This window comes from Phytophthora parasitica (genome assembly GCF_000247585.1).
Source record: "Phytophthora parasitica INRA-310 unplaced genomic scaffold supercont2.2, whole genome shotgun sequence".
NCBI classification, from domain to species: domain Eukaryota; phylum Oomycota; class Peronosporomycetes; order Peronosporales; family Peronosporaceae; genus Phytophthora; species Phytophthora nicotianae.
Window position 1 is genome coordinate 2246124 of NW_008648988.1, and position 25331 is coordinate 2271454.

Sequence of the window (25331 nt, forward strand, 5' to 3'; positions counted from 1 at the left end):
TGTCGGAGATTCTCTCTCTGGTGTCTTATGCCAACGTCCTCAGTTACATAGTTGAAGGATCTCAACAGTACTGTAGTTATTTATAATGTATGTAGGATCAATGAGGTCGCTGCTTGCCGAGGAGAGACTTTGCCACTTCCGAAAGTTCATCTACCTCGCCAAGCTCCAACCAAGATCCCGGAGGCATTCGCCCCGCCATCCCGCGTTTAAGTCTTCTTTCTGTGCTACGAAATGCTTAACATTCGACAGAACCACTGTGTAGCGTAGCTCACACCCAATACACACAGCTGCATCAAAGGCTTAATAATAAAACTATAGTCCAAGTCGTTAGTGTTGTATCTATCTGCTGGTTGTTGGCAACAACTTGTTGCACCGCCAGCCATGGCACGCGACCATTTGCCAACTTTCGACTTAGCACACACACCACCTTCTTTCGGCTCAACGACAACTGTGTCTGGTCGCGGCCTCGGCGCTGCTGGTCACGGCACAGGAGGTGCCAGGCGTCATCGCAAGATTCTTCGAGACAACATACAAGGCATCACTAAGCCAGCGATTCGACGCCTTGCTCGTCGGGCTGGTGTGGTTCGCATCTCCGTCTTGGTCCACCACGAGACGCGCGCAGTGCTGAGGACATTTTTGTCGAGTGCCATTCAAGACGCGATCACCTATTCGGAGCACGGACACCGCAAGACGATCACAGGAATGGACGTCATTTACGCGCTCAAACGCCAAGGTCGAATCCTGTACGGCTTCGGCGGTTGAACATCACGTAGGAGTGTCTAATCCTAATGCAATAAATCCATGAGGGGTGGAAAATATTGGTCTCTTCTCGATGAGAGTGTAGTTGAGGACAGCAACTACAACACGAATTTTCGAGGTCCACATCCTGCGTGAACACTTCATTTAGAAAAACTACAAAATCCGCAAAATTCACCTCGATACTACAATATTGTCTGCCTTACGAACTCTGTCATCCCCCGGGCGAGCCCGCCCGGGCAAGCAATGCTGAGTACAGTAGTAACGACATGACCAAGGTAATGGTTGGTTTTGTAAACTAATACATAGGTTGGATCGCTCGGCAATATTTGGTGTTTAATATCAAGCATAATTTCGGTTGAGGCCTTCGAAATTATATTGCTACGATCAAGTAATGGATATGGGGACGCGCAAGAGAGTCCACAAGAGGATATAGGGCATCATACGTGTAGTTTGAATTTGGCTCCCGGTGATATGATCCCGATATTAAAGTGAGACGCGATAATGGCATTCACAGCATAGCCCACTCGCAACTACTGCAACGCGCAAGTACTACCCAATAATCGAGCAGAAGCATCTTCAACTACCTGCTGCAGCTCTGACACATATCGAGCCGCTTCCAAGATACCCCCGGAAAGCTGCATCGCATATTCTTTACATGATCGAGCAGCGACTGTATCGTTATCGGGAAAATTTTTGCGAAACAACTCCTCTTCGCTGAGCAAGTTGATGTCGAGGGTATTTGTTTCTTCGTACGTTTGTACCAGTGCCCTTAGTGCGCACAGCCTCTTCTTTATAAACCGAACCTGTTGAATACGGGAGGCGAATAATGAAGCACAATTAATAGTAGTGACAAAATACACGGCGTTACGACCTCTTACCTGGATCAGCACCTTATCGTATGTTTCTGTAGATGCACACGAGGAATTATCATCTAGATATTGCCTTTCTCCGTGCAGGGAAGCCAATCGATGGCGTAAAAAGTCGTTCTCAGTTTTTTGCCGTTGCAGTTCTCGTTGAACCTCTTCAATTTTTGTCCTTTGTATGCTGAGAGTCGATTTTAATTGCTCCATCTGGTTTATAACGAGCAATGTTAGCATAATGATCGACATTTCATAAGCACTGAATTTTGAAGGAGACGGACCTCTTCTTGTTCATCTTCTCGACATAGTTCACGAGGACGGCTAAACGTTTGCTCCACACCTTTCAAGTCAGCTTTCAAGTTCTCAATCGTCAGCTGTTGCTCACATATTTGATCCCGTGACTGTTGTAGCTGTTCATTTTTTCTAGTAACAATATCTATCGAGAGGTTAGCGCAAAATTAGAGAGGACAAGAACGGATAACTCAAAGCAAGGTCACTGCATACCTTCCCATCTGGTTGATTCCAGAACTAAATCATCAAGTTGATTAGAGGTAATCTTTTGCTGGGATTCTTGCTCTGCACGCTGTAAAGAAACGCGTTAATAATCACCATGATACTGTAACTTTTAAAAGCGACCAACTTACCAAAGCGCGCTCGGTTAAAAGCTCTTTCGTTATCTGAGCTTTCTCCTTTTCCAAAGCGTCACAACGCGCCTCAATATCCACCAACATTTGACTTAATCCGCTATCTTTCATAGCTTGAAGCTCCTGTTTAACGTGTTTGCAAGCCTTCATCAACTTCGCCTTGGCATGCTTTTGATCGCGAAGGCATTCGCTCAACATTTCGTTCTTAAGTTTTTCCTGCTGGTTCTCTTCGTACAACTCAGCAATCTACAAACGCAAGAGTCAGCCATAACACCTCCTCTCCACGGTAAATACTCTTACGAACCTGCTGCTCGTACTCGTGGATGCGAGCATCCGTATCTATTCTATCTTGCGCGATGCTGCTTATCACAGAATGGGAAAGAACCTGCAACATGTCCTCAATGTGAATCTCCAGGTCATCCGACCACGCACACAGACCACCTACCGACGGGTTTGCTATTTGCTCGGATTTACTGCTATCTAGCGAGCGCAGACTGCGCATTGTCTCGTGCACCAGCAGTGGGAATCGCAACTGCTGCTGCTCTTGCATGGCCTGAATATCAGCCTCCTTTTCCTGCAATTTTCGCTCCAGTTTAGCACATCGCCGCCTCAGTCGACGTAGCTGATACTGCAGCTGAGTGGAATTGCCACGGTTGACCTCAGCATCAGATGATGTATTGCAATCTTTCGCGAGACAGCTCTGCGTCTCCAGGTCGAAATTTTCTTTGATGCGGCCCATGATGAATTCCTTTGACGTCAACGACGACGTATTGGAGCTGCAATGGAGCGCGTTTAAGGGATAAATACACAAAGGGCATGAAGTATGGACGGCACTACGCATGTGACTTACGAGAGAGGTCGTGTATCGCTCGATGGAGCGTTCGACGGGGTGCTTGTTGAGCGCATTCCGAATGTGTAACCTATGTTTTTCATCGGGATAAAAACCATTAAAATTTAATTTTTTTCCATTGAAAACATCCAAATATTGGCTTCCGACCACTTTTTATTACCAAAGCAAACCGAATTATATTTTTCGTAAGTAAAACGGTCTTTTTGTTAATTTTAAACATACTTTTATTTTAAACAATAAATTCATTAATTTTGAATTTTTATTTAAAGTATCTACTAGTTTTGTCATTGATAGTATACTTAATCAAGTCCGATTGTTACTTAATCAGTTTTAAAACAGCTTGTGTCTACTTATACAAGTTCACATCGAAAATGGAACTTTTCCAAGACACTTGTTTTAAGAAATTAACTGCTACTTGATGAAGACGACGACTCATCCGACGCCACATCACAGCTGAAAAGGAGCATCGACAAGAAGCTCATGAAGATGAAGGTGCACAAAGCAAAAGCGTCTCCACCGGAGATGATGCCATACGAGATCGACGTGAGGGGCGGCAGAAAGTAACAACAAGATGAATCGTCCTGGACGCTACGGCACGGATCGAGAGGGCATACTGGGATCACGTTCGAGTAATAGCGTAGTGAAGCATCAGCACGAATCGCAGGGTAAAAACCACCTTGGAAAAATGCCGTTGTCGGTCATGAAGAATGGGGCCGGAGAAAATGCAGAGCCGAAAAAAATGTCGAGAAAAAAGATGGCAAAACCCTTCAACGTAAATAACTTCACGCGGGTTTGGAAATTAATGAGGTTAACGAGATAGAAAAGGTAGAGGGATTGCAACACAAGTGTGGGATTGACCCAGAGAAAGCTAAGGCTGCAGCATTACGGCAGCGGCGAATGAGGAAGCTGCGTGCTGCCCTCGCAAGAAAAAACGGTATTTGCCACATTAGCGGTACTCGCTTCACACGAACCTCATCAAGTCTCGAAGCTACACGCCATCGCCTTCACGACAGTATCTTCAGCACCTTAATAAGCAATACTTGAGCCCCGTTGTCCTTGGTACTTAGTTTATCCTTCTCCACTATCGCCAAGCGATATTCGAGACAGAACTTATCGTGGTCTGCCGGTTTAGAGAGCAGATAGTAAAACGGAGACCGTTTGTCTCCACGTCCACTTTCGGCTTCACTTGAAAAGATTTAATGCCCACTCCAACCGGGGCCGTTTGATTCAATTTCACTTTCGTGAGGAAAAAGTCGCCGCTCTTCGGGGCTGAGATGTCGAGTGGTGCTGTGTATCAGATGATGCGTTTTCAGAGAGTATCTCGCGGGTAGCAGCACGCAGTTGGAACGAGGTGTCGTTGTCCAAGATAGCGTCGTACGTGCCTTGTACATGGCGTTTGTAGACATTATGCAGCACCTCCCATTGACCATCCACAAGATGGTACTTCAGGCCATACGATTTTCCTTTATAGCCTCCAAAGTGCATCGATATTGTATTGTGAGGCTCCACACCTTTCTTCATCCACTGCTCAAGATCGCCCATTAGAGCACTAAACGATGACAGCGATCTTCTATAGTAATTGGACCAGCGCGTCTTGAATGCGACGATCTTTTGGAACTGCTGCAGCTTTAGTCAGGCAATGGTTGAGCTCTCGCAGTCAATGGACATGAGTTTGAAACACAACATCACAAACGCGACCTTAATCTTGAACGGCAACTCGGTAGGTCATGGCATTGGCTACGTCTTCTTCACGAAACTCCTTGATCCAAGAAACATTCTTACTTACAGGCTCAATTGCTCGTCCGAATTGCTGTAGGCGATACGGTTACTCCCGAAGTCACGTTCCTAACCCGGAGGAGGCAAGTAAGCCCGCGATCTTGTCGTTCGCGCTCATCACGCCATTCTCGGTTCTTTATGCGTCACCTTTCGCTTAATTCCGTCCACAAAGCAGCGAACACCGTGGTTCACATGAACCGCTTTGCAGTAGTTGCCGCCTCTACATGTTTCGGAATCATTAGGCTTTTCGTTTGGATCGCACGAAAGCCCATGTTGTCCTTGAATGGCGAAATTACAAATTGAGACCATGGCGTACCAAATGTTACTAATCAACCATGTTGGCCATGTACGTAAGTGAATTACCGCGCTAAGAGCCATTTTCAAATTTCAAAAATTTGGACGAAGTGTATCCGCAGCAACCGTATCGAAGACTATGGAAGAACTGGCAGCGTACGGGTCTAGACCAGCTCCTACCGGCAGTGACAGCCTCGCACCGACGCATGAAATGCACGGCGTCCTTACAGGCCCCGAAGTGGCTGCAGCTGTGGACGGCAACCAGGAGGCAGCAAGCCAACGTGACGGCGGGGACAGTGAAGCCAGCGACGCTGGTGACGACGACGATGTGGGAGACAGCGACGAGCTGGACGACAGCGGGGACGAAGCCTTCACCCCCGACTCCCAGGCGTCCAGCGAAGATGAGGAGCCGCTGACAACAGAGAGCGGCGACAGTGATGGCAATGCTGAAGGCGCTGTTGATACTGAGGACATTAGTATCTATTTGAAGGAGCACGATCTTTGGGGTCAAGTTACTTCGATTATCCAGAAAGATGCCTGTGACAACCGCTGTGTCGATGGCAAGACCAAGCAGCTGGAGTCTTTTGTTCGCTGTCAACGATGAACAGAGATGAAAAAACAATCAGCCTGTACACCCTGCTGGGAACGCTAATGCAGGTGCCTGTTGACCGGTCTCGTGGATATGGACTCCGGGGGAAGTTCAACTACTACTAACCGTTCGTTGGTAAGGTGTGCCGCCCTACATTCGCTCGTTGCTACGGGGTTGTTTCGCTCACTGTCCAACGTTACAAGAAGCACGTTCGCGATGGTAACGTCGGGGTAAAGGCTCATGGCAACACCTTGAACGAGAATGCTGCGGCGGTCGACTTGGTGTGGCTTGTCAAGTGGTTTAAGGAGTTTGCTGAAGAAGTAGGCGAGGTCGTCCCTGTTCGGGTTCGGATGCAGAAGACCAAAGGCGGAGTCATGAAGAAGTATTACAATAGCGAGTTGTACACATTGCTGCCAGCACACTTCACGTGGGATGCTATTTACGAAGAGATGCACAGCTACGTGGAGTAGATTCGCCTTCGAGTACGCGAGCCAGCTCGCTCAACCATGAGAAAGCTTCTAACGTTGTATTGCCCTACAATTCGCATTCAGTCCCCTACAAGCAATGTATGTGACGTTTGCTCCATCTACCACGCAAGTATGCGGAATGATGTTACTGCGAAGAAGGCCGAGGTGTTGGGAAGGCACACAGAGTCGGCGCGCAGAATGCGGTAAGAGGATATTGGTATCAATTCGAACAACTGCTACCTTTTAACGGTGGATATTATTATCATGTTGTTTTGTTGCCAGGTGTGAGTACAAGAACGACAAGGCTGCAGTGTCGGATGACCATGTGGTCCTTGTCATGGACTATTCGCAGAATCGGACATTCCCCAGTATTACTAGTACTCCATCGCAGTGGAACTTTTGCTCACTGCTAGCTGTGAACTGCTTCGGTATCTACTACGAGAACGATGGTACACAAACTAACTATCTCTACGACGAAACCACCAGTGGAAAAGGTAGTGACCAGATCATCTCGATTCCGGAGCACTTTTGAGAACCAGGGTGTTTGCTGAAGGGAAGACTCGGCTGACGGTTTATGCTGACAACTGCTCGGGCCAGAACAAAAACAATTACGTCATCAAGTTTTTCTTGGCGCAAGTTGGCAGGTCAATTTAAAACACGTGGACTACAAGTTCATCGTAAAAGGGCACGCAGAGAACTCTTGCGACCGCGGTTTCGCCCATATACACGGTCGACCACGTCGTGGAAGCGATCACACCAGCCGCGTCAAACTCAGTGACGGTTCACATTCCCCGTGGTAGTGAGCAATTCAAGACATACAAGGGGGTTCTAACTGAGCTCTACAAGCGTCTGGATGGTATACAGCAATTCCAAATCTTTTCCATGGATGATCAAGACATGGGAGTAGTGTCGTGCAAAAAGAGTCCCGACGATGAGCCTGTTGTGAAGTATTTGCGTCGGAAGATAGACGGCATTCTCACGACGAAGGAGAAGGTGACAACAATGATGTGCGAGCATGTCGAAGTGCTGCCCCCGCCTCCACCGAACGTGGAAAAGAGCCACACCATGTACCACAACATCAGACCATACGTACCAGAGGAGTTCCGAAACGACCCTCTGTACGCAAAACCAAGTGAAAGGGAAGGGATTGACGCCAAAGAAGCAAAACAGGCGCGACGTGCTCACCGTGCTGCCATGGCAGTGGCTCCCCAAGCAAACCAGGATCGTCGAGCCCGGGACGAGACCGAGGCTGATACCGATGCCTCCGGAAGCACTGCGAAAAAACAGATGAAAGACTAAGTAATTAATCTCGTAATGTTCCTGATAATTCGAAATGTTACTTACCTCCGTCTTACCGCATATTTCTAAATTTCAGAAATAATTTCAAAAACTACATATGGCTACATTGAGGTGGACAACAAAAACAGCAAAATGAAGCATTTAGAGTCTGAATTAGCTACATGTAAAATGGAATCCTCGCTGAATTTTTGAGCCTAAATTATCAAAAAAAATGGTTTTGGGTCTCCGAGATGAGATAATATTTTCGTCGACCGATTTCCCAGAATCGGCTGAATGGAATTTTTTGTTTGAGGTCTCAGTTGCCCATCTTTTCTATTCTGTGCTTAAAACGCGATTTAATTCATGGTTGATTAGGCACTTTTTGTTTGACGCCGTCTCAAATGAGCTATCCAACTGGCGGGTCAGGAACCATCTAGTGGCCTTTAACGTCCTGGTTTACTTTTACTGATACTTTCGTTTGCAGCACAAGGAGCTTATCGCCAAGTATATAACCACCAGATAAGGTAACGTCGAATAACTTCGATCCGTTCCTCTACTGTCTAGATACGTTTGATCTCGACAATTGTTCGGTCTGGCACGAAGTGGGCGCACTTGTCATCGGTTGCGCTCTCGATTTTGTCGTTGGACAAAGGAAGGATGGTGATATGAGCGAAGGTGCCACCGGACTCGCCCTTGCATAGCTGACCGGGGTTAAGGCAGATGGAATCTTTCACGCGCTGTTGTTTTTTTTAGATGAACAAGATCAAAGTGAGTATTGTGCGTCTAAGCAAACAAATGAAAAACTCGTTTAGCGCGACGTACCCCACAAAAACGGTTGAGAATTGAAGGAAGCAGCAGGATGTCGGGCGTTTGCTCGAATTGGAACTGCTTCATATACCGCAGATCGATAGGCGCCTCGCTATTCGGAGGTGGAGGGAACATTGGGTAGAAGCTATTATTTGAACAGAGCATAACAGTCGTGTTAAGGGTCTCGAAATGCAAGCTTCAACATTCATGCATATGTACACGGCGCACCTTCGCTGGTCGACAACTTGTTCACACAGACGGAGAAGTCGGTTTTGGTCGCGAACTTGAGCTCTAAAGTGAAACAACGGTATTTTTCAACAATATATATATATACCTATATGTGTGAGCAAACTGACCTGTAAAGCTCATTTGAGCTGAGTTGCACCACGACGTCCAATGCGGACGTTCCAAACACGACTCCGTTGATCGAGAACGTGCTAGGATTTGACATGAAGTGGACGCGCTGCAGTTACAAAATCAGTTAGACCCAGAATCGAGTATGGTTTTCAAAAGTCAAATAATCCTCTAACCTTAGCATAATCAGCAACCTCGAAGGCTTCACACGCTTTCTTCTTGTTCAGTGGTGGTTGAGGGTACACGTATTCGTGGTTGGCATCTCTCAAAGATGGAACAATCACAACTTGAATCCGCTCGTCTCGTGATAGCACGTTGTTCAGTAGTGTCATCACTATTAGCGAATAAAATACATTGACAGCAGCCACGGTTAGTAGAGGAGTTTCACTCGCTTAGCAGCGATTTACCTTTGAACAGGAAGATCTCTTCGAAACTCAGCATCATGCCATCGTACTTGACCAGTCCATCTTGGAACATGGAGTGCATCGAATCGATGAACGGGCCCACCTTAAAACATCAGAGAGTATCAATAAATGACGCATCCATGCTATCAGCAACAGCAATTTCTTCTTACGAGAATGAGTACGTCTGGCTTCTGGTCAATTGCAATCTGTAGCAAATCGTTCAGGGGCAGGTAGTCCACATTGCTAGTGGTCGTGAACGGGCCACAAGCAGTGAGTACACGAACAGGGTTCCCGTGCTCGCTTTGGATTTCTTTAATTCGTGCTGGGGAAGACGTAGCAGGTGGTGCTGGAATTGGCTATAAACCAACAGTAAAAGCACCCGCATAAGATGACATTCAATGCAAGAAAATGAGCGGCAGAACTTACCTCGAGGAACCTCTTCACTGCCAACGGCGAGCGGGTATCTGGGAAGACACCTTTCAACGCAACAATCTTCAATGGCGTTAGCTTACCATTTGCATGCAAATATGACCACAATATTGCAGAACTAACCTTGCCCGGGAAGATCTGGAAGTTCGGGACTGCACTCAAGTCGAGAAGCACACGCTGGCCACCGCAAGTCTTCCTGGACCCTTCAACCTGCACGACACTGGGGTTCAGCTTGCCCTCGGCTGCCTCACACACGATACGTCCGACTACAGTCACTTGTGCCGGCGAGGGGTCTCCAACTGGCTTGATTTCTTCTAGTTTGAACTTTTCCTTGACAAGCTCCTCGTACTCGACAAGCTGCTCATCCAGCGCTATGGCACGTTGGAATAACGGCGTGTACATGTACGAAGAGTTCGGAGTTAAATTACGGGACGGGAAGGGCGCCTTAACCTCGACAGGCTTCCCTGTGTTGGCTCCCATTCCTTCGATCTGCTTCCTCAAGTGAGCGTTGAAGTCCGTCATCGATTTGCCGGCGTCTGTGCGCTTCTCATAGCTACTACCAGGCGGAGACTGCATGGAAGGGGGTGAAAACATGCCTTCCTTGCGCTGCACCTTGTTGCTTCCTGCTGGGCTGGAAAATGAACGCGCGTGCTTGCCCTCAGGCGACTTCATGCTGTATAACGACTCGAGTTTGTCTTGGCTGTCCGCTTCACGCTTTACCACTGGTGTCTTGGAATGACGTCTCTTCTGAGAGGCGCTGGTGGGCACTGCTTCCTGAGCCTTGACCTGCTGCTGCTGCTTGAGGTGCGAGCGGAAGGCCACGAGGCCGTCGGAGTTGGCGGCTCCCGAGAGCTGCTGGTTCATGGAGTAGGCATCCCATTGCGCCGCCATATCGTCCGAGCTCAGCCCGAACTCCGTGCAGATGGACACACACGTGCTGGCTGCATCATCCTCCAGGTCTAAGTTGCAGGCCGCAAAGGCCGCGCGGATGGCAGTGACGTCGACGCTCATAACGAAGATGGACACAATGCCTTAGTGGCAATGCGCGCGCAACAGGAAACGGCGCCAAAGGTTGTGATTGGGTGATAAGAAAATAAAGTATGCCTATTATTGGACAAAAACATAATCGCACCTACTTGGACAATCATTTGACAAGATGAAGCGGAAGCTGCGACTTGTGACTTGGAACGTCAATGGGCTGCGTGCGGTTCTGCAGCGTCTGGAGCAGAATCTGCAGCAATTCCTGGAGAGTCTCGAAGCCGACATAATTTGTCTGCAAGAATCGAAGTTGACGCGCTCGGAACTTGACGAAGAGCTGGTGCGGCCTCCAGGTGAGCCCGACGACTTGAGTCCATGCAACCGAAGACGTGTTTAAAACCAATATGTCATTTTACGCCAGGATTCGATGCTTTCTACTCGTTCTGTCGACATCGAGGTGGATACTCGGGTGTGGTGACGTTTGTTAAGAGCGACCTGCCAACGGTAGCAGCTGAAGAAGGGCTCACGGGGCTCTGGAAGACTAAGGACAACGTGGGGCACGTCGGATCTCTTCATAACGAGGTAAGCTATCTGCATTGCTTACCTTAGGGCAAGACCTCGAATTGATAGACGTTGTTGCGCTTATTATTACGCTATATTCCAGCTTCCATCAAAATTGGTCAATGATCTGGAGTCTGAAGGACGGTGTATCATCACCGACCACCAAGCTTTTGTGCTGCTCAATACTTATTGTCCCGCTCTTGCGTCCTCGGATCGCCTGGAATACAAACTCCAATTCCATGCGCTACTAGAAGACCGAGTCAATGCTCTGCGAGCAGCAAACAAGCGCGTTGTTGTTGTGGTTCGTCATGATGCTTGCATAACTGTTTGAAAATGCACGGGACCAACTTGTCGTTTGAATGCAGGGAGATATTAATATTGCGCATCGAGAAATTGACCATTGCGACCCGCAAGCGCATCGATCGGACGGTAATTCTTTTGGAGATCACCCTTGCCGAAAGTGGATGGACTCATTTCTTGGATCATCGGATGAGACGTCTCTTTCAGAACCCAATCGTGACGAAATCACCGGAGTAACTGGAGTCAAACTGATTGACACGTACCGTCATTTTCACCCTGATCAGGCTAAAGCTTTCACGGTACGTATATATTATTTTCAGTCGAGACATTAGATGTAGCGTACTAACAATCCTGCCTTTCGTCCTTTGAAAATTAGTGCTGGAACACTCAAACAGGGGCGCGTCAAACAAATTATGGAACCCGAATTGACTATATTCTAGTAGACCCCACGTTCGTCGAATGTGTATCTACATGCAGGTACGCCGCCGACTATTACGGTGATATACTGGCTACTTACATTTTGCTGGGTGTTCCATGCATAGTATTGACGCAGAACGCGTTGGATCTGATCACTGTCCGGTTGCGATGTCGTGCACGGTGGAGTTAGAAACAGATTCAAGTACCAACATTGGAATTACTGCAGTACTGTGCGCCAAAAAATTCGCGGAGTTCGCAGGCACACAACAGAGTATCAAGTCGTTTGTCGTTCAAAGTCGCAGTGTTGGTGCTGAAAACCTCTCGGGACAAAGCGTGACGTCTCCAGTGCGCTCTTCATTACGCTCGAAGAAACGTGGCCAGCAGTCAATTACGTCGTTCTTCAGTAATTCAGGCACTAAACGAAAGGCTCCTTCATATCGTGAAGTATCCTGGAGTGAAGAATCCTCTACGTACAGAATGTTTTCTGAGTCTGTACGAATTGTGAAGACGTCTGAAAATCGGAAACCAGCAGAAAAAGAAAAGCTAGAATGGGCACAGGTTCTTAATGGCCGGCCACCTCCAACACCTTTATGCCATTGTGGTCAACCGACTGTGCTTCGATCAGTTCTGAAGACGAACGAGAATTGGGGTCGCAAATTTTACGTCTGCACTAAACCAGCGGTGAGTTCTATCTGAGAAACACCATGTATGTTCTTTGACAAATGTGTTTTTCATTAACAGGGTGAGAAGGGGAATCCTGATGCGAGGTGCGATTTTTTCAAGTGGGCTGATAACAAAGGCGCCAAGAGACCGAAGACTCAATAACACGGCGTCAGATCCTCTTATCAGCGGGTTGACGCCATAACAGAGCAACCACTATGAATTGAAAATTGGCAATCTCGCAGTATACTCTTCTTTTGTACTTTGTGCTATAACCCAAAACGTGTTACTCTTTTTCATCGCTCCTCGCAGCTTGGCTCAGAAGGAGCGGGCCCAAGTGAAATGGCGCATCTAAATGGCAAACATGGCCGACTCGAACCACGAGTGTGCCAGCGCCTCAGCGGCTGTTAGTCGCTTAGCGGGATCGCGCTCCAGTAGACGCTCAACTAAGTCCTTGGCATCGGCGCTGATCGTCTTCCACACACGGTCTGAGAAGTCCGCGTCTTCATTGATGCAAGCATGCGGCGGGTAGAATGGCTGGTATCCGGTCAACATCTCGAAAATAATAATACCCACCGACCACATATCCACCGGCTTGCCGTACGACTGCTGCTGCAGCAACTCAGGAGCAATGTATCCCGAAGTACCCGTTACTCCTGTGAACGGGACCTTGTGAACGTCACCTGTCAGCTTGAAGAAGCGAACATCCGGCACCTTCACAGACAGCCCGAAGTCACACAGCTCGACGTTGTAGTCATTGACTTTGACATCAGCATGAGGATCCAGAGTCGACTTGGGGGGAGAATTGCGGCGCATGGTAGGGGAGTTTTCGCCGTTATCTAGACTCGCTGTCTTGGCATCGCTCAGCAAAATGTTGTCAGGCTTCAAGTCACAGTGCAGTACACCCATATCATGGAGGAATAGTACAGCACGGACAATTTGCTGCGATAGTTTTCCTGCCAGTGCCTCGGGAAGCATACGCTTTCTCTGCATCAACGCCTTCAGATTACCCTTTGTAGCCTTCGCCATGACCAAGTACAGGAAATCCGGAGTCTCATAGACCTCATATAGACGCACAATGTGTTTGTGACGCAACCGGAGATGGATCTCGATCTCACGACTCACAGCATTCTTGGCAGCCTCGTCACGAAGGAAACGCTTGTGGATCTGCTTAATGGCGACTTCTTTTCCATTCACACGACGAATCGCAGGCTTGACAACAGCGTAAGAACCATCTCCCAACTGATCTTCGCCAACCAATTCATACTGCTCAGTGACAGCCTTCTCGTGAATAAAATACGGTTTTGGGTGGTTGTACTCGTCCTCACTGTCGCTTTCACCATGATCATTCTTAAGCGCTTGAGAGTCGCGACGTCCTGTACGGTGAATCGCCATGATACGCAGTTCATCACCGTCGTTCAAACGTCTAGCTACAAACGGATTCGCAGGAATACGAGGTGCTGCCTGCGTGTATTCGTTGTTGATATCGTCGTCTGAGTCTCCCTCGCTCAGTGAACGTTGAATATTCAGTTTAGGAGGTGTCCTGAGCTTGTTCTTGTCTTTGTCATTCGGTCGCTCGTGTAGTGATGAACGTAACCCAACTTTCCTGAAAATGCCCTTACCCGTGGAGATAAAACCGTCGGTTAACTCCGAACAGCCCGCAGACTTGCCCAGCTCGGCGCGCTCATAGCTCGGCGTGATGAACGATTTCACCGGAGACAGCCCTTCGCTGTCCGTGCTAGTGGAAGACGTACCAGATGACTTCCTCGCCTTCTTGTAAGGCGTGCGTCGAGGTGGCAAGGCTCCAACGGGTGGAGGGACGTCGTATTTGTCCGTAACCGATAGGATATTCAACGGTAGCGAGCGAGGTGTTTGATGCTCCAAAGCAGCAAGGTCTTCGTCCACATCACTATCCGTAGATTCATCGTGGTATTCGATATTGCCGTCCTTCTTGTGGTTGGGTGAGCCGGTCTTGGTTCCATTAAAGAACGGGTCAGCGTCGCCATCACTAAAGCGGCGCGGACGCGACATGAGGTCTGCGTTCTGAATGCATCGAGAGTCACTGTACATGCGGTTCATCTGCGAGGCCTGCTGGAGCGACGCGAAGTCCTCGTTATCCGTAATGTCCATAGCCACAAAGGAACGCAGCGACTCTGTATCGGAGTAGATGCCCTCGGCCGTCATGACACGACGGCAGGCCGCCAGCTTGTGTAGCGGGTCGTAGTAACCCGGTAACGAGTGGAAAATTCCCGTGAGCGGGTGGTGGCGAAACTTCTTGCGCTCCTCGAGTTCCGCCATGTCAACGATATCGCTCGAGAAGTAGACGGCGCCACGGTTTCCAGCGCTGCAGTCGCATAGAAAGCGTCATACAGCAGGTTAGCCCCACGCGAAGAAAAGATGCAAAACGGGAAGGACAAAACTGCAGCAAGCCAGCAGGACGCACCTTGGCGCGTGATGAAACGTGCCCACGAAGGGGTTGTATGAAGGCAGCTTTGCGAACACGTTACGCGGCGCGACCACGCCTCCGTCGCCCGTCATCTTTCCTCTGTCAATTGCTGTCGTGCTCGCGCTCTCTTTGCCGAATCCGGCTGGTGTGGAAGTGAGGGGGGGGGGGGGGGTGCTCTGTTGCAGGTTTGGCTCGCAGCAGCTTCTTCGGCTTATGCGGCTCTGTGTGTCTTCTCCGTTATGGACTCGAGGACGGTGCGACTCGACTCGACAACAGCTGATGCTAGGTACGCCACATCACGACAGAGAAAAGCGCTTGAACAAATAGAGCCGGCAATTTTCACTTACATTTCGTATTAACTGGGCTTTGGCTAATCGGGACAATATCTGTGCATTGAGCGGAAAAATCGATGAAGCGAGACAAAAAAGGACCATTTTGGAAACACCTTTTATCAAAAGGGTACTCCTCCAAACTATCGTTTTTTTTTGATCTCGTGCTTTATGAGGCTTTACAACTCTGGTAGCGTAAATACTAAATAAAGAGAACAAAGATCTCCGCTTGCGAGGCCCCGCTCAGCTTGCACTAAATAAAGCTGATTCTGGCGGATCTCTCAAACTCAGTGTATCAATCGCTAGCTTGATACGAGATTTCTAGGCTACTGTACTGGTAGACCCTCTAGCAATTAAACTGCTGTAATCTATGTATCACAAGCTGATACTAGCACCAGGACAGGACATCCACTTCGTCATACGACCACGCAGTTATTAACGTCGCGTCCTGGATTTCCAGTGTACCGGTAACCCAGCCTGCTGTACTATGTAACCGTCAATTTAGCTAGAGCGCCCAAATTTTGAAAGCAAAATCCAAGTTTCAGGAGTGCACCATTTGGCGCACACGTACCCTGCAAGATCGGCTTCATCAAAAAATGATGTATCCGAATGTCAGGCCCAGCAGGACGGCTAAATTACAGTAAAGTGACTATGGCTCACAAATTTAAAAACGTATTTTTCGGATTGCCCTCTGATACTTTGCATTTATTTATACATGGTTCTGCATGAGTTGGAATGTTTCGCTCAGAGAATTCATTCTTCCTAATGGTCTGTGTTCTTCTACTCAGCGGTTGCCATGGAGTTCGGTTCTACTTCGAAGTACTCAACGCCAAACAGGCGTTGCTACTGCCACAAAATTAGACCCAATTAAGAAAATTGGGCCCGGTTACGACTCGACGAGGCCAATGACGAGTCCGCGGTGTAGCCACCTTGTTCAACCGGTTGCACTGCGCTTTTCGAGGCGACTGGCGCCGTCGCAGCTTGAACTCGCCACGTAGTTCAATGCCGCCTGTCGGGCACGCCGTCCGTCACATGAATCTTTCTACATGTAACAAATCGCTTGGTGATCGCCACGACCTAGCGCTTTAAATGGCACAACAGCATGCTCGCGTCTTGCAGGCAGTCCGCGTAACGTCAGCCAGGCACCTTAGCCAATACAAACACATACGTTTCCATGAGCAAGTGCCGCAGGAGCGCCTAATAACCAACGCTGAATCACCGAGCGATGGCAATCAGTAGCGTGCGGATTTACTCCACCCCTCAGTAAACGACTCTGATTTCTTGCGTGCTTGCTTGCAACCGCTGCGCTTGAGCCCGTGGAGCCGTAATCTGCTGCTATCCAGCGAGCTTACATGCAGGCTCTCCACCGCAAAGTCCATGTGCGGGTTCGCCCACGGATCACCTTCTCTGGTGCAAATCAAGATAAAAACCCTATGATTCCTGGGTTTAATTTACATTTGAATCGCACAACAAGCATGACAACGACAGTGACGACGACTGTTCGCCATGGCCCTACCGAGTCTGCGTGCGAAGTCGGCGGATGGCGCTTCTCCTGCCACAAAGCGCCAGCGATGAGCTCAGCGCAGCGCGAGGAGCTGGTTTCGGAACTTGGCCTTCGCCCCGCGATCCCCCTGCCCGAGGTCGTGTTCGCCGACAGCACCCTCCAGATTGATCACCCCGCTCGCGGTTTGACGATCCACTTTGATGCTAAGGAGGCACTGCATACGTGGATGCTGGACCACAAACAAGAAGCGTAAGTGGTTTATCGGACGTTGTCTGCAAACTGTGAAGGCAAGGTGATCACTCCGTCTTTCCTTTCGCCGCAGCGATCAATGGGAACCATCATCATTTGACTTCACATACAGGTAAGGAGCAACAGATAACCAATCAAATGTAGTGCTGACAAGGGTACTCGTGGTTGTGCTTGACTCAGTACAACCTATGCCGGGACCGTCGCGCAAAAGGTGTTGCGCTTGGAGGACCTGGGTGTCTACTGTTATACGGCATATATTGATACATCACTTGGGGTGTGTGCACATACATGTAGCGGTGTTCGTTGAAGATCACTAAAACTTCGGATACGCTACCTCTGGACAAATTGCAGCAGCAAGTGGCCATTCTGTTCTACGAACGTGTCCTGCTTTTCGAAGGTACCCGGTAGGGTTCTTTTTTTACGTTGTTGTACGTTAACGTGTGGCATGTCCAGATGACATTCGAGACTTGGGCGAAATTTACGTCGAAGTTCGAGTGGTAAATAGTGGTGTGCTATGTAACCAGATTGAATTTGTCTAACTGAGATTTTTGCATCCTGCAGCGAGTGATGGAGTTCGGGTTCTTGCTCTTGTCCAGATATTACTGCCGCATCGACGAGAAGGTGAGCTTTGAGCAACTCAAGAAGGTTTCCTGGATACTCCATCCATGGCTCATTTATTGTGATGCTTGACGGATAGCAAACTCTGAAATTGCAAGACACCCGCTATTACCACGAGTTCGGCGATAATTTCGTGTGGAGAGACCATGAGACCCGTGAATCAACCATCGGCGGCATCAAGCGGGTAAGCAATCATGCTGTTTTGTAGACGGCGTGTTATAACACTTTGCAGTGATCTGCATTGCGATTTAACTTTCCGGTGGCGTCCAGATGCTGAAAGCAAGGTATCAAGACGAAGAGGATACACCCTTACATCTTTCAGGTGACGTCGTGTACGGATTGTTGAAGCCGACCACCACGACTACGGAGAAAATTCACCTCTTCGCTTCCAGCTAGTGCACCGGATCAACAACACTTTAGCTCCAACGTTGCCAGTGCTAACACTTGATAACTCAGCGGAAGTACGCAATCAAATTGGAGCCGACCAATAAAATAGCGCCTAACTAGGGTATCGATCGGGCTTCTGTTCATTGATGCAGTGAACAGCGACAATTCCTGTGTGCGGCGCAATTCCATCCTGGACTTCACAATTTTTGATCTGCAGGTGCCGAGGCTCATTTAGCGATGAGCTCTGACAACGATAGTTACCACCACCCAGTTCTCGCTCTGTCACATGGGCCGGGTCCGCTGTGGCTGCTCAAACAAGGCTCGGAAAGCCGCTCAAGCAAACCAGCTCGCAACGTTGCGTCCATCTTCAAAAAGCTCTACCCGGGTGGAGCACACGAGCCGAAGCGTATTCTTTTGGTGTCAGCGCACTGGGAGACATACCGCATCGGGTTTGAGATCTCCAAGTTGCCCAACCCGGGAATGCTGTTCGACTACGAAGGGTTTCCCCCGGACGCGTACAAGGTGGTATACCCCGCGAAAGGCGACCCCGACTTTGCCAATGAGGTAGCCACGTTATTGTCGCGAAGTAAAATCAAGGCGACGCAAGTGCTACGTGCGTTCGACCACGCAGCGTTCGTGCCATTGACGCTGATCCGTCGCCAAGCAGACATCCCGGTGGTGACGCTATCGATCAACTGGAAGCTAAATGCACGGGCACATTTCGAGCTGGGTCGAGCTTTGGCTCCGCTAAGAGATCAGGACACACTGATTATCTGCTCTGGCCAGGCGACGCATGGCCAGCGTGGAGAGGGAGATGACATTCCACAGTCTGGACTGGATTTCCAGGTGTGGCTGGACTCGGTACTAACTAGGGATGAAGAGGAACAGGAGGATCTCACGTACGCGCAACGGCAAGAGAAGCTGCTTGCATGGGAATCCGCACCCGGCGCCCTTGAGGCACACCCGAGAGGGGACCACTTCATGCCATTCCTGGTCGCTGCAGGAGCCGGCATGGAGAAAGAGGCCCCTCAGGCGATGAAGCTGTACGGTGGCTGGGGTGCCGAGACCCACCTATCCTACGCGACCTACGCGTGGGCACAGTAGCGCCGCAGGCAGCGCAACCAACAGAATAAACCCATGCATGACATATAAGCATACGGTTAAAGTTTGTAGACTGCAGAATTGCATGGCATCAGAATGTATGATCACTGTAGCATTCACAGTTGTGTCTTCCTCTGATATCATTTTTCCCGTGAAATCCGTTTAAATCAGGTGTTGTAACCCATTCAAACCCAATCGAAAGAAGCCAAAGGGCGGAAGGCAGTGTAAAATTTGCTAGCGATCCAGTTTCACGATGGTGCTTTCTCGAGTCCTGGCGGTGCTGTGCGTGGCAGTCGTTCTCCTGTCAGAGGCCCCTGGTGCGAGTGTTAATGCTGAAACGGTGTCGCTCCAGCGGCAGCTGGAAGAGGAGGTGGTGAAGGTGCACATCAAGGCGCACCCGAAAGAGGAAGCTTCCCAGCCCAAGCTCCAAGACGCCTCCCCGTCAAGAAAACACTCACATAAGCACCACAAGAAGGATGGAGGGGAGGAAACAACGGAAAGCGGCGAGACAGTGCGTAACTATGACCATGGTACCGTCCGCATGGAGTCGAAGGGTGCTTCGGCCGGGAAGAAGCTCGCGAAGGGCCACCACAAGAAGGAGCCCTCCAAGAAGGAGTCAACGGACGAGACTGTGGTCGAGTACAACCATGGAAGCGTCAAGATCTCGAGCACGGAGTCGACAGGTGGCGAGACGACGGACAAAACCAAGAAAACCGCCACGCCGGACGAGAAAGAGGTCACTAGAACGGCCAACGATGTCAATCAGCTCGTGACGAAGCTCAGCAGTACTGACTCAACGGAAAAGAAGTCGTTCATTGACGCGTACGGCCCAGTGGTTGTCATCTGCGGAATCATTGGCGGCTTGGCGGCCGTCATCGGCGTCGCTGGCCTGGTGATGGGCCAACCCCAGTCGAACGACAACAACTTGGATTCGGTCTTGAGCGCATCGGACCTGGACGTTGACGTTGAAGCCAATGTCACATCGTCTGGAGGAGCGCAGGATGCTACCGATGACGGCGACGATCTTCTGGACAATTCGGACTCCGAAGCCGTCGACGATGCGGAAGAAGAGGAAGGCACCTTTGCCAACGGCGCAGCTCACGCGTCCGTGTAAGGCGCTTGAGCAAGCCGCTCGCCTAATGTGCAGGCATTCATATGTTTGTGACAGCTCTTAGTACGGGCCTGCCTTTCATTTATGATATTTGTGGGTTTGCGTTGCAGATCCAGTCAAATTAGGTCTTATCGTTGAGCGTTTGACGTCTTATTCTCCGTCGATCGCTACTACCAGTGAAAGCAGCATCGCGCATCGTCCGTTGTCGTTGGTCTTTGCTTTCTGTGGCCAGTTCAGTCTCATTCATATCACGTAACGGCAGCAAGCACACGCTCTACGAATAGGTCTGTTACGTTTTGAAGAGGACAGGCCTTGGTGGTGATAAGGTAACACTATGTTCATAATGAGCATGAAGACGAAGCTATGTTTTCGAAGGTCGGGATGCATTTAAATGGATGAAGAGAAACTTTGTGCGACTTAGCTTTTGCATGCTGCTACCCAATGTCGAAGTTGCTGGTAGGCAACCAGTGGTAGGATAGCTTCAACTAGACCCATACAAAAATAGAGTCAAGAAAACGTCTAGCACCCTTCCACAATCGGTACCAATTGTGCGAGGTATGGCGACGCTGGCTCCGAAAAACGTCACTTCGTGCTCTCTTCCGCTTGACCTCGCGTGCGTCAATCGCGGCACTCGTCGGCCCGCAGGTCTCCAATATTTATATTTGGTTCCCAAGCAGCCATGGCGTCGCACCTCTGGGTCATCGGTGTGTCGCTGTCGCTCACCGCCACGCTCTTCGGCACGCTGGGCAAGGTGCTGCTCAAGTTGGCACACACATCGTCTCAGGCATTGTCAGTGAAGGCAGCAGCAACCGTGTGCGTATTCCTGCTCAACCCCGTATTTGATGCGATGAGCTACGCGTATGCAGCACAGGTGAGATAAAAGAGATAGTTATGCTGTTGCAGCTGCCTGTGTGGCATGCTAACATACCCCTGTGTTGTTGGGCAATTGCAGTCTATTTTGGCGCCTATGGCTGGTTTTAGCGTCGTGTGGAATATCGTGTTGTCACCGTATCTACTTAATGAGAAGGTGTCCACACACGATATTAGAGGATCAGCAGTCATTTTGTTGGGCTGCGTGCTTGTTGGAATTTCGGGAAGTCACGATACACCGACACACCACAGCGCCGAGCTTTTTGCACTTTTCCAGAGCCGTATCTTCCTCGAGTACGCCGTATTCGCTGTGTGCACAGCGGCGGTGGTGAGTTTTGGCAGCTTTCGATTTCATTGTGATACCTTGATGTGCTGAAGCTAATGCATTGCTGTTGTAGTTGGTGTGGATGATTTGCACGTACGACAAGAAGAGCGGGTGGAGGAGGTTTGCATTCGGTGCTCTCTCTGGTTTAATCGGTGGCAACCTCTTTTTCCTCAAGGTGAGTAACTGTTGATGGCTGTCAGGTTTCGTCCACGTTTCTAATAAAACAAATGCAATGGTGAAATTGTTTGTTCAGGCCTCAGTTGAATTGCTGGCTGAAGGTGGAGCTATTTGGTCGAATCCGGAGACATATATCATTTTCGTATCTGCATTATCCACGGCAGGCGGTGGTATCTACGTCCTTGATCGAGGTCTGCGCGAGTACGACGCGCTTTATCTCGTTGCGATTTACCAGGCTTTCCTCATCCTCATCGGCTCCATTTCGGGTGTTATCTTCTTCCACGAGATTTCGGGCATGAACTCATGGTGGCAACTAGTTGTCTACCCTTGCAGCATCGTCACGACAGTGGGTGGCATCATTGTCCTGTCAGAAAAGCACACAGAACACTGTGATCCGGTTTATCCCAGCAGTGCGATTAATGGAGCCAAGCAAGGTGAAATATCGCCGCTTATCACCTCAAACGGAACCAAGAACGGATTCAAGCACGGCTCCATTGAGGTTGTTTAATAGCGCCACGGATTCTAGGGAAGAAATAGCACCATCAACAAATACTAGTACCTAGGTACAGGCAATCCATAGACGTCTGGCTTTCAGTAAATGTACTGAATGCTAGCAAATGCATTTCTACGCAAGTCTCCGATACTAACGGAGGACACGTTACTGTCTACGCCTAGTTAACACTTAGTTGCAGCAGGTGGCCTTGGCATCTGGGTCCGGGAAGTACATACCAGCAGCCTTGAGCTTTCGGTTGATGTAGAACATGGCGCCAGCGATGATGGCCACGAGCGTCACGACAAAGACAAGAATGGTCTGCAGCGTTTGCTGATACTCCTCTTCCTTCTTCTGGGCCTTGGCAGCCTCGCGCTGAGCACGCGTCTGCTTCTTGCTCTTGCGGCTCCGACGCTTCTGCTTCTTTTCGGTCTTTTCCGTCTTCTTCTCTGTCTCACCCTTCTCTTCCTTATCCAGACGCTCTAGGTAGCGCTGGATCCGACGTCCAACCTCGGCGCGACAGCGCTCAGATACTTTCGTAGGGTCCGTCGGGTTCTCCTGCACCTGCTTAAGACACTTGGCCGACATCTTCGAGAAGACCTTCTCCATGGCCTCGGGCGTCAAGCGCGGGTCGATCTCGTGCACGGGCACAGCGTCATCCTCGCTCGGAGTCTCGGCCGTCTCAGGTTGTGCCTCAAGCGTATCCCCCTCGACAATCAGGTCGCTGTCTACGTCGATCGCCACCTCCTCGTGTTCAGTGTCAGCCATGCCCACAGCAGCCAGTACTGCCAGCGCCACTAGGAGCAGAGTCAAGAATCCGCGACGCATTATTCAGGTGATTAGTTGAGCAACTCGAGCGATCGAAGTACACGCTAGGACGGCAACTTGTAGAATGACACGCGGCATGGGATCGATTCGACGTATACTCCTAAATAGGAGTGAAACGTACTCGTTGTTAGGCATTCATTTGATGATTGGTGTGTGCCACATCTCGCACTAAAAAAAGGGCGGGCCAGAATAGAGTCCTGCATTCTTGGCTTGATTTTCCTTTGAAGGAACTCCGTCAGAGTCGCCCCCGAGTCAGAGCTTGAGCAGGAGCAGGATGACCACCATCTTTGACGGCTATGATGAAGAGTATCGCACGCTGACCAGCGATATCTCCAAGAAACTTAGCGAGATTGCGTCGTACGAGGACCAGAAAGGTGCTGATCTGGCGGACGCAGAGCGGAGATGGGATTATTGTGAACTTACAACTGTTGTTATTGCTTGTGTTGTTGCAGACAAAAAGAAAGCGAGCATCGTGCATGTGGGAGACTTGCTGACACAAGCTACGCAACTGGTAGGGCAAGAAAAAACATTGAAGAAGAACAAGGATGGAGGTTGACGTCCAGTGCTTTTTTGTTGTCCATTTTGCAGATTCAGCAGATGGAGTTGGAGGTGAGGAGTCTAGACGCAGCCACTCGTCGCGAACTCTCGAAGAAAGTGGATCAGTACAAGAAGAGCTTGGCTTCGCTGTCGGCGGACCACAAGAAAATACGTGAGAAGGAGGAGCGCGAAGGACTTTTCGGCGACCGTGATGGCAATGCGGTACGGTGGATACTATGCTATAGATTCAGTTGGATGGCTGCTAATCTTGTTACTATTTTGTGCTTACTTGCTTAATGACGATGATAGGCTTCAGCGGAGCACCGCAATCGCATGGCAGCAGCTACCAACAAGTAAGCTGGTTAAAGTTTTATGTGATTGCGCTCACATATCCAGAAAACTAACGGATCGGGTACTATTGCTGCGCTGTAGGATGAAAGGTACAACGGACAAGCTTGCGGCCGCACGAAAAGAAATTGCTGACACGGAGGAAGTTGGTACGTCAATAGCATGTTATTTTATGTTTCTATAGGACAATAATTCACCTCAATTCGTGTATCTTCGCGTTAGCACTTGCAATTGGTGAGGAACTTGACCGAAATCGTGAGAAGATAAAAGCTACGCACGCGAAGGTGAAAGACGTGAACGAGATGGCTCGTCGTGGAGGCAACATCGTTGGCCGCATGTCAGCACGAGACAAACGCCAGCGAATGGCCTTGTCGATTGCGGCAGGGTTCATCATCATCGCTATTCTGCTCTTGATTTACTTTGGCATTTTCAAGAAGAAGTAGACGCAAAAACTCACCTGGCATGACAGTGAAGCCGGTTAATTTCATTTGTTTTGTTTACAACCACAAAGCTGAGTTCGATCCTACACCATGAACACTTAGACCGCAAAGCGTTCGTTAGCTTCCTGCTTGAAGGTTTGGCCTCCAGTACCCGTAGCATCAGCTGGGCGCAGGGACCTCTCTTCAGGGACATCTTTGGCAGTTGGAGATTTTTTACCTTGCACATGACCTCGTTTCGAGAGGTGGATCGGTGCGTAACCATTCTGAAGGCGTCTGCGCTGGTGTAACACCAAACCGAAGCAAAACAGAGCAGTAACAGAAGCAGCTACAACTGCTATGGGTTTCCGAGGCTCTGTCTCCTTCGAATCAGACACTAGGGGAAGATTGTTCGCGTCAAAAATGCCAATCGCAAGCTTGCTGCCATAGAACTGTCCGCTATTGTATTCCTCCACAATCTTCGCACGCTCATCATCTTGAAAAGCAATAGAATGAGCAACACAAAAGACATCCACCGCTTTTTAATTCTAAGCCTACCTGACAGCGAGTGACGCTTGTAGCCCTCCAGCTTCCAACTGGCACCAAAATCGTGCATCAGCAGGATGCTATAGAACTCCACATTGGTCATATCGAACTTGCAGCTGCAGAAAGATCGACGCACAATAAATTAGCGCGATAACTGCATCATTCAGGAAATGACAATTGTGTCAACCGCACCTATCGTCATTTGCCGTCGCTGAAGCCGAGAGACAGTCGGTAAGTGGCGCCAGCTGCACCAGCATAGCTATCTTGGTACTATCCTCCGGTAACGTCTTGGATTCGCTAGCGGAAATGAGGCTAACGGGCTTGTACGCAGTATCGCCCAACTTCTGGTTGAGCATGTTGACTCCCACCTGGCATGTGCTAAAGAGCTCCATACACGACGGGATGGTGAGCATTGTGGCCATCTCCAGCCCCAGACACTGATTAAAGTCTGCTCTAACGCCCGCAACCCAGCACATGGCCGCGATCACCACCGCCACCAGCAACATCGTTGCAGATCTTGTAACGAAAGGTCGCAATTACCGCATTCTACAGACCTATCATTTATAATATTTTATCTGGCAGGGTAGGATTTCGACCAATCAAATTCGCAAAGCGTTTGTCC

The 25331-nt window shown here is 49.4% G+C and overlaps 17 protein-coding genes across 20 annotated transcripts; 11 read left to right on the forward strand and 6 right to left on the reverse strand.

The window, feature by feature from the left end:
* The first annotated feature begins 282 nt into the window (after positions 1 to 282).
* PPTG_02741 (histone H4) lies at positions 283 to 947 on the forward strand. The gene has a single exon (XM_008893979.1). It carries the CDS (start codon positions 382 to 384, stop codon positions 760 to 762), a length of 381 nt encoding a protein of 126 aa, XP_008892227.1. The 5' UTR covers positions 283 to 381; the 3' UTR covers positions 763 to 947.
* A 141-nt stretch (positions 948 to 1088) lies between these two features.
* Positions 1089 to 3237, reverse strand: PPTG_02742 (hypothetical protein). The gene is made up of 8 exons (XM_008893980.1): positions 3114 to 3237; positions 2709 to 3039; positions 2568 to 2648; positions 2264 to 2509; positions 2124 to 2202; positions 1901 to 2055; positions 1638 to 1829; positions 1089 to 1562 (listed from the first exon to the last, which is right to left on the reverse strand). Exons 1-8 carry the CDS (start codon positions 3209 to 3211, stop codon positions 1290 to 1292), a joined length of 1455 nt encoding a protein of 484 aa, XP_008892228.1. The 5' UTR covers positions 3212 to 3237; the 3' UTR covers positions 1089 to 1289.
* A 1109-nt stretch (positions 3238 to 4346) lies between these two features.
* PPTG_20969 (hypothetical protein) lies at positions 4347 to 5195 on the reverse strand (the record flags this gene model as incomplete). Its single annotated transcript, XM_008894400.1, has 1 exon — positions 4347 to 5195. The coding sequence occupies exon 1, from the start codon at positions 4653 to 4655 to the stop codon at positions 4347 to 4349; it is 309 nt and encodes a 102-aa protein (XP_008892648.1). The 5' UTR covers positions 4656 to 5195.
* Positions 4753 to 4962, forward strand: PPTG_20970 (hypothetical protein; the record flags this gene model as incomplete). The annotated part of the gene is made up of 2 exons (XM_008894401.1): positions 4753 to 4833; positions 4930 to 4962. The coding sequence occupies 2 exons, from the start codon at positions 4753 to 4755 to the stop codon at positions 4960 to 4962; spliced, it is 114 nt and encodes a 37-aa protein (XP_008892649.1).
* Positions 5196 to 5322: 127 nt separating the features above from the next.
* PPTG_02743 (hypothetical protein) lies at positions 5323 to 5787 on the forward strand (the record flags this gene model as incomplete). The annotated part of the gene is made up of 1 exon (XM_008893981.1): positions 5323 to 5787. One exon carries the CDS (start codon positions 5323 to 5325, stop codon positions 5785 to 5787), a length of 465 nt encoding a protein of 154 aa, XP_008892229.1.
* Positions 5788 to 5865: 78 nt separating this feature from the next.
* On the forward strand, positions 5866 to 6771 carry PPTG_02744 (hypothetical protein; the record flags this gene model as incomplete). The annotated part of the gene is made up of 4 exons (XM_008893982.1): positions 5866 to 5907; positions 5976 to 6233; positions 6324 to 6442; positions 6522 to 6771. 4 exons carry the CDS (start codon positions 5866 to 5868, stop codon positions 6769 to 6771), a joined length of 669 nt encoding a protein of 222 aa, XP_008892230.1.
* Positions 6772 to 7121: 350 nt separating this feature from the next.
* Positions 7122 to 7538, forward strand: PPTG_02745 (hypothetical protein; the record flags this gene model as incomplete). The annotated part of the gene is made up of 1 exon (XM_008893983.1): positions 7122 to 7538. The coding sequence occupies one exon, from the start codon at positions 7122 to 7124 to the stop codon at positions 7536 to 7538; it is 417 nt and encodes a 138-aa protein (XP_008892231.1).
* A 267-nt stretch (positions 7539 to 7805) lies between these two features.
* Positions 7806 to 10585, reverse strand: PPTG_02746. Of its 2 annotated transcripts, XM_008893984.1 has the most exons (9): positions 9635 to 10585; positions 9509 to 9574; positions 9253 to 9438; positions 9086 to 9185; positions 8855 to 9012; positions 8681 to 8787; positions 8553 to 8615; positions 8340 to 8469; positions 7806 to 8254 (listed from the first exon to the last, which is right to left on the reverse strand). In XM_008893984.1, exons 1-9 carry the CDS (start codon positions 10520 to 10522, stop codon positions 8078 to 8080), a joined length of 1875 nt encoding a protein of 624 aa, XP_008892232.1. In that variant the 5' UTR covers positions 10523 to 10585; the 3' UTR covers positions 7806 to 8077. The 2 variants fall into 2 exon arrangements, with proteins under 2 accessions (XP_008892232.1, XP_008892233.1); XM_008893985.1 differs by having other exon boundaries at positions 8340 to 8787.
* An 82-nt stretch (positions 10586 to 10667) lies between these two features.
* Positions 10668 to 12705, forward strand: PPTG_02747 (the record flags this gene model as incomplete). 2 transcript variants are annotated; one of them, XM_008893986.1, is made up of 7 exons in its annotated part: positions 10668 to 10842; positions 10911 to 11071; positions 11154 to 11351; positions 11416 to 11649; positions 11727 to 11827; positions 11893 to 12448; positions 12509 to 12705. In XM_008893986.1, 7 exons carry the CDS (start codon positions 10668 to 10670, stop codon positions 12590 to 12592), a joined length of 1509 nt encoding a protein of 502 aa, XP_008892234.1. In that variant the 3' UTR covers positions 12593 to 12705. The 2 variants fall into 2 exon arrangements, with proteins under 2 accessions (XP_008892234.1, XP_008892235.1); XM_008893987.1 differs by having other exon boundaries at positions 11893 to 12705.
* On the reverse strand, positions 12479 to 15135 carry PPTG_02748 (CAMK protein kinase). The gene is made up of 2 exons (XM_008893988.1): positions 14871 to 15135; positions 12479 to 14771 (listed from the first exon to the last, which is right to left on the reverse strand). The coding sequence occupies exons 1-2, from the start codon at positions 14963 to 14965 to the stop codon at positions 12779 to 12781; spliced, it is 2088 nt and encodes a 695-aa protein (XP_008892236.1). The 5' UTR covers positions 14966 to 15135; the 3' UTR covers positions 12479 to 12778.
* A 1419-nt stretch (positions 15136 to 16554) lies between these two features.
* Positions 16555 to 17969, forward strand: PPTG_02749 (hypothetical protein; the record flags this gene model as incomplete). The annotated part of the gene is made up of 8 exons (XM_008893989.1): positions 16555 to 16955; positions 17029 to 17067; positions 17136 to 17166; positions 17250 to 17352; positions 17409 to 17452; positions 17517 to 17576; positions 17653 to 17757; positions 17844 to 17969. The coding sequence occupies 8 exons, from the start codon at positions 16555 to 16557 to the stop codon at positions 17967 to 17969; spliced, it is 909 nt and encodes a 302-aa protein (XP_008892237.1).
* A 228-nt stretch (positions 17970 to 18197) lies between these two features.
* Positions 18198 to 19064, forward strand: PPTG_02750 (hypothetical protein; the record flags this gene model as incomplete). Its single annotated transcript, XM_008893990.1, has 1 exon — positions 18198 to 19064. The coding sequence occupies one exon, from the start codon at positions 18198 to 18200 to the stop codon at positions 19062 to 19064; it is 867 nt and encodes a 288-aa protein (XP_008892238.1).
* Positions 19065 to 19232: 168 nt separating this feature from the next.
* Positions 19233 to 20701, forward strand: PPTG_02751 (hypothetical protein). The gene has a single exon (XM_008893991.1). The coding sequence runs from the start codon at positions 19315 to 19317 to the stop codon at positions 20173 to 20175; it is 861 nt and encodes a 286-aa protein (XP_008892239.1). The 5' UTR covers positions 19233 to 19314; the 3' UTR covers positions 20176 to 20701.
* Positions 20702 to 20748: 47 nt separating this feature from the next.
* On the forward strand, positions 20749 to 22236 carry PPTG_02752 (hypothetical protein). The gene is made up of 4 exons (XM_008893992.1): positions 20749 to 21043; positions 21125 to 21370; positions 21441 to 21542; positions 21621 to 22236. Exons 1-4 carry the CDS (start codon positions 20852 to 20854, stop codon positions 22050 to 22052), a joined length of 972 nt encoding a protein of 323 aa, XP_008892240.1. The 5' UTR covers positions 20749 to 20851; the 3' UTR covers positions 22053 to 22236.
* Positions 22017 to 22961, reverse strand: PPTG_02753 (hypothetical protein). Its single transcript, XM_008893993.1, has one exon. It carries the CDS (start codon positions 22860 to 22862, stop codon positions 22227 to 22229), a length of 636 nt encoding a protein of 211 aa, XP_008892241.1. The 5' UTR covers positions 22863 to 22961; the 3' UTR covers positions 22017 to 22226.
* Positions 22962 to 23017: 56 nt separating this feature from the next.
* On the forward strand, positions 23018 to 24535 carry PPTG_02754 (hypothetical protein). The gene is made up of 6 exons (XM_008893994.1): positions 23018 to 23236; positions 23315 to 23373; positions 23451 to 23621; positions 23709 to 23752; positions 23832 to 23896; positions 23970 to 24535. Exons 1-6 carry the CDS (start codon positions 23137 to 23139, stop codon positions 24188 to 24190), a joined length of 660 nt encoding a protein of 219 aa, XP_008892242.1. The 5' UTR covers positions 23018 to 23136; the 3' UTR covers positions 24191 to 24535.
* PPTG_02755 lies at positions 24193 to 25259 on the reverse strand. Of its 2 annotated transcripts, XM_008893996.1 has the most exons (4): positions 24902 to 25259; positions 24722 to 24825; positions 24405 to 24659; positions 24193 to 24284 (listed from the first exon to the last, which is right to left on the reverse strand). In XM_008893996.1, the coding sequence occupies exons 1-4, from the start codon at positions 25213 to 25215 to the stop codon at positions 24271 to 24273; spliced, it is 687 nt and encodes a 228-aa protein (XP_008892244.1). In that variant the 5' UTR covers positions 25216 to 25259; the 3' UTR covers positions 24193 to 24270. The 2 variants fall into 2 exon arrangements, with proteins under 2 accessions (XP_008892244.1, XP_008892243.1); XM_008893995.1 differs by having other exon boundaries at positions 24193 to 24659.
* Between the last annotated feature and the right edge of the window lie 72 nt (positions 25260 to 25331).

What these genes read in the sequence shown, in the direction of transcription:
- PPTG_02741 (XM_008893979.1), top strand. Translation starts at nt 382, where the DNA reads ATGGCACGCGACCATTTGCCAACTTTCGACTTAGCACACACACCACCT.
- PPTG_02742 (XM_008893980.1), bottom strand. Translation starts at nt 3,211, where the DNA reads ATGGTTTTTATCCCGATGAAAAACATAGGTTACACATTCGGAATGCGC. An exon ending in AGCGATACACGACCTCTCTC is followed by an intron (nt 3,040 to 3,113) that starts GTAAGTCACATG and finishes GCTCCATTGCAG; the next exon opens with CTCCAATACGTCGTCGTTGA. An exon ending in TCCACGAGTACGAGCAGCAG is followed by an intron (nt 2,510 to 2,567) that starts GTTCGTAAGAGT and finishes TTGCGTTTGTAG; the next exon opens with ATTGCTGAGTTGTACGAAGA.
- PPTG_02746 (XM_008893984.1), bottom strand. Translation starts at nt 10,522, where the DNA reads ATGAGCGTCGACGTCACTGCCATCCGCGCGGCCTTTGCGGCCTGCAAC. An exon ending in CAGTGAAGAGGTTCCTCGAG is followed by an intron (nt 9,439 to 9,508) that starts GTAAGTTCTGCC and finishes GTTGGTTTATAG; the next exon opens with CCAATTCCAGCACCACCTGC. An exon ending in AGCTCAAATGAGCTTTACAG is followed by an intron (nt 8,616 to 8,680) that starts GTCAGTTTGCTC and finishes GTTTCACTTTAG; the next exon opens with AGCTCAAGTTCGCGACCAAA.
- PPTG_02748 (XM_008893988.1), bottom strand. Translation starts at nt 14,965, where the DNA reads ATGACGGGCGACGGAGGCGTGGTCGCGCCGCGTAACGTGTTCGCAAAG. An exon ending in ACGTTTCATCACGCGCCAAG is followed by an intron (nt 14,772 to 14,870) that starts GTGCGTCCTGCT and finishes ATGCGACTGCAG; the next exon opens with CGCTGGAAACCGTGGCGCCG.
- PPTG_02751 (XM_008893991.1), top strand. Translation starts at nt 19,315, where the DNA reads ATGGTGCTTTCTCGAGTCCTGGCGGTGCTGTGCGTGGCAGTCGTTCTC.
- PPTG_02752 (XM_008893992.1), top strand. Translation starts at nt 20,852, where the DNA reads ATGGCGTCGCACCTCTGGGTCATCGGTGTGTCGCTGTCGCTCACCGCC. An exon ending in GCTACGCGTATGCAGCACAG is followed by an intron (nt 21,044 to 21,124) that starts GTGAGATAAAAG and finishes GGGCAATTGCAG; the next exon opens with TCTATTTTGGCGCCTATGGC. An exon ending in GCAACCTCTTTTTCCTCAAG is followed by an intron (nt 21,543 to 21,620) that starts GTGAGTAACTGT and finishes TTGTTTGTTCAG; the next exon opens with GCCTCAGTTGAATTGCTGGC.
- PPTG_02753 (XM_008893993.1), bottom strand. Translation starts at nt 22,862, where the DNA reads ATGCGTCGCGGATTCTTGACTCTGCTCCTAGTGGCGCTGGCAGTACTG.
- PPTG_02754 (XM_008893994.1), top strand. Translation starts at nt 23,137, where the DNA reads ATGACCACCATCTTTGACGGCTATGATGAAGAGTATCGCACGCTGACC. An exon ending in TGACACAAGCTACGCAACTG is followed by an intron (nt 23,374 to 23,450) that starts GTAGGGCAAGAA and finishes TCCATTTTGCAG; the next exon opens with ATTCAGCAGATGGAGTTGGA. An exon ending in ATGGCAGCAGCTACCAACAA is followed by an intron (nt 23,753 to 23,831) that starts GTAAGCTGGTTA and finishes GCTGCGCTGTAG; the next exon opens with GATGAAAGGTACAACGGACA.
- PPTG_02755 (XM_008893995.1), bottom strand. Translation starts at nt 25,215, where the DNA reads ATGTTGCTGGTGGCGGTGGTGATCGCGGCCATGTGCTGGGTTGCGGGC. An exon ending in GCGACGGCAAATGACGATAG is followed by an intron (nt 24,826 to 24,901) that starts GTGCGGTTGACA and finishes ATCTTTCTGCAG; the next exon opens with CTGCAAGTTCGATATGACCA. An exon ending in CAAGCGTCACTCGCTGTCAG is followed by an intron (nt 24,660 to 24,721) that starts GTAGGCTTAGAA and finishes TTGCTTTTCAAG; the next exon opens with ATGATGAGCGTGCGAAGATT.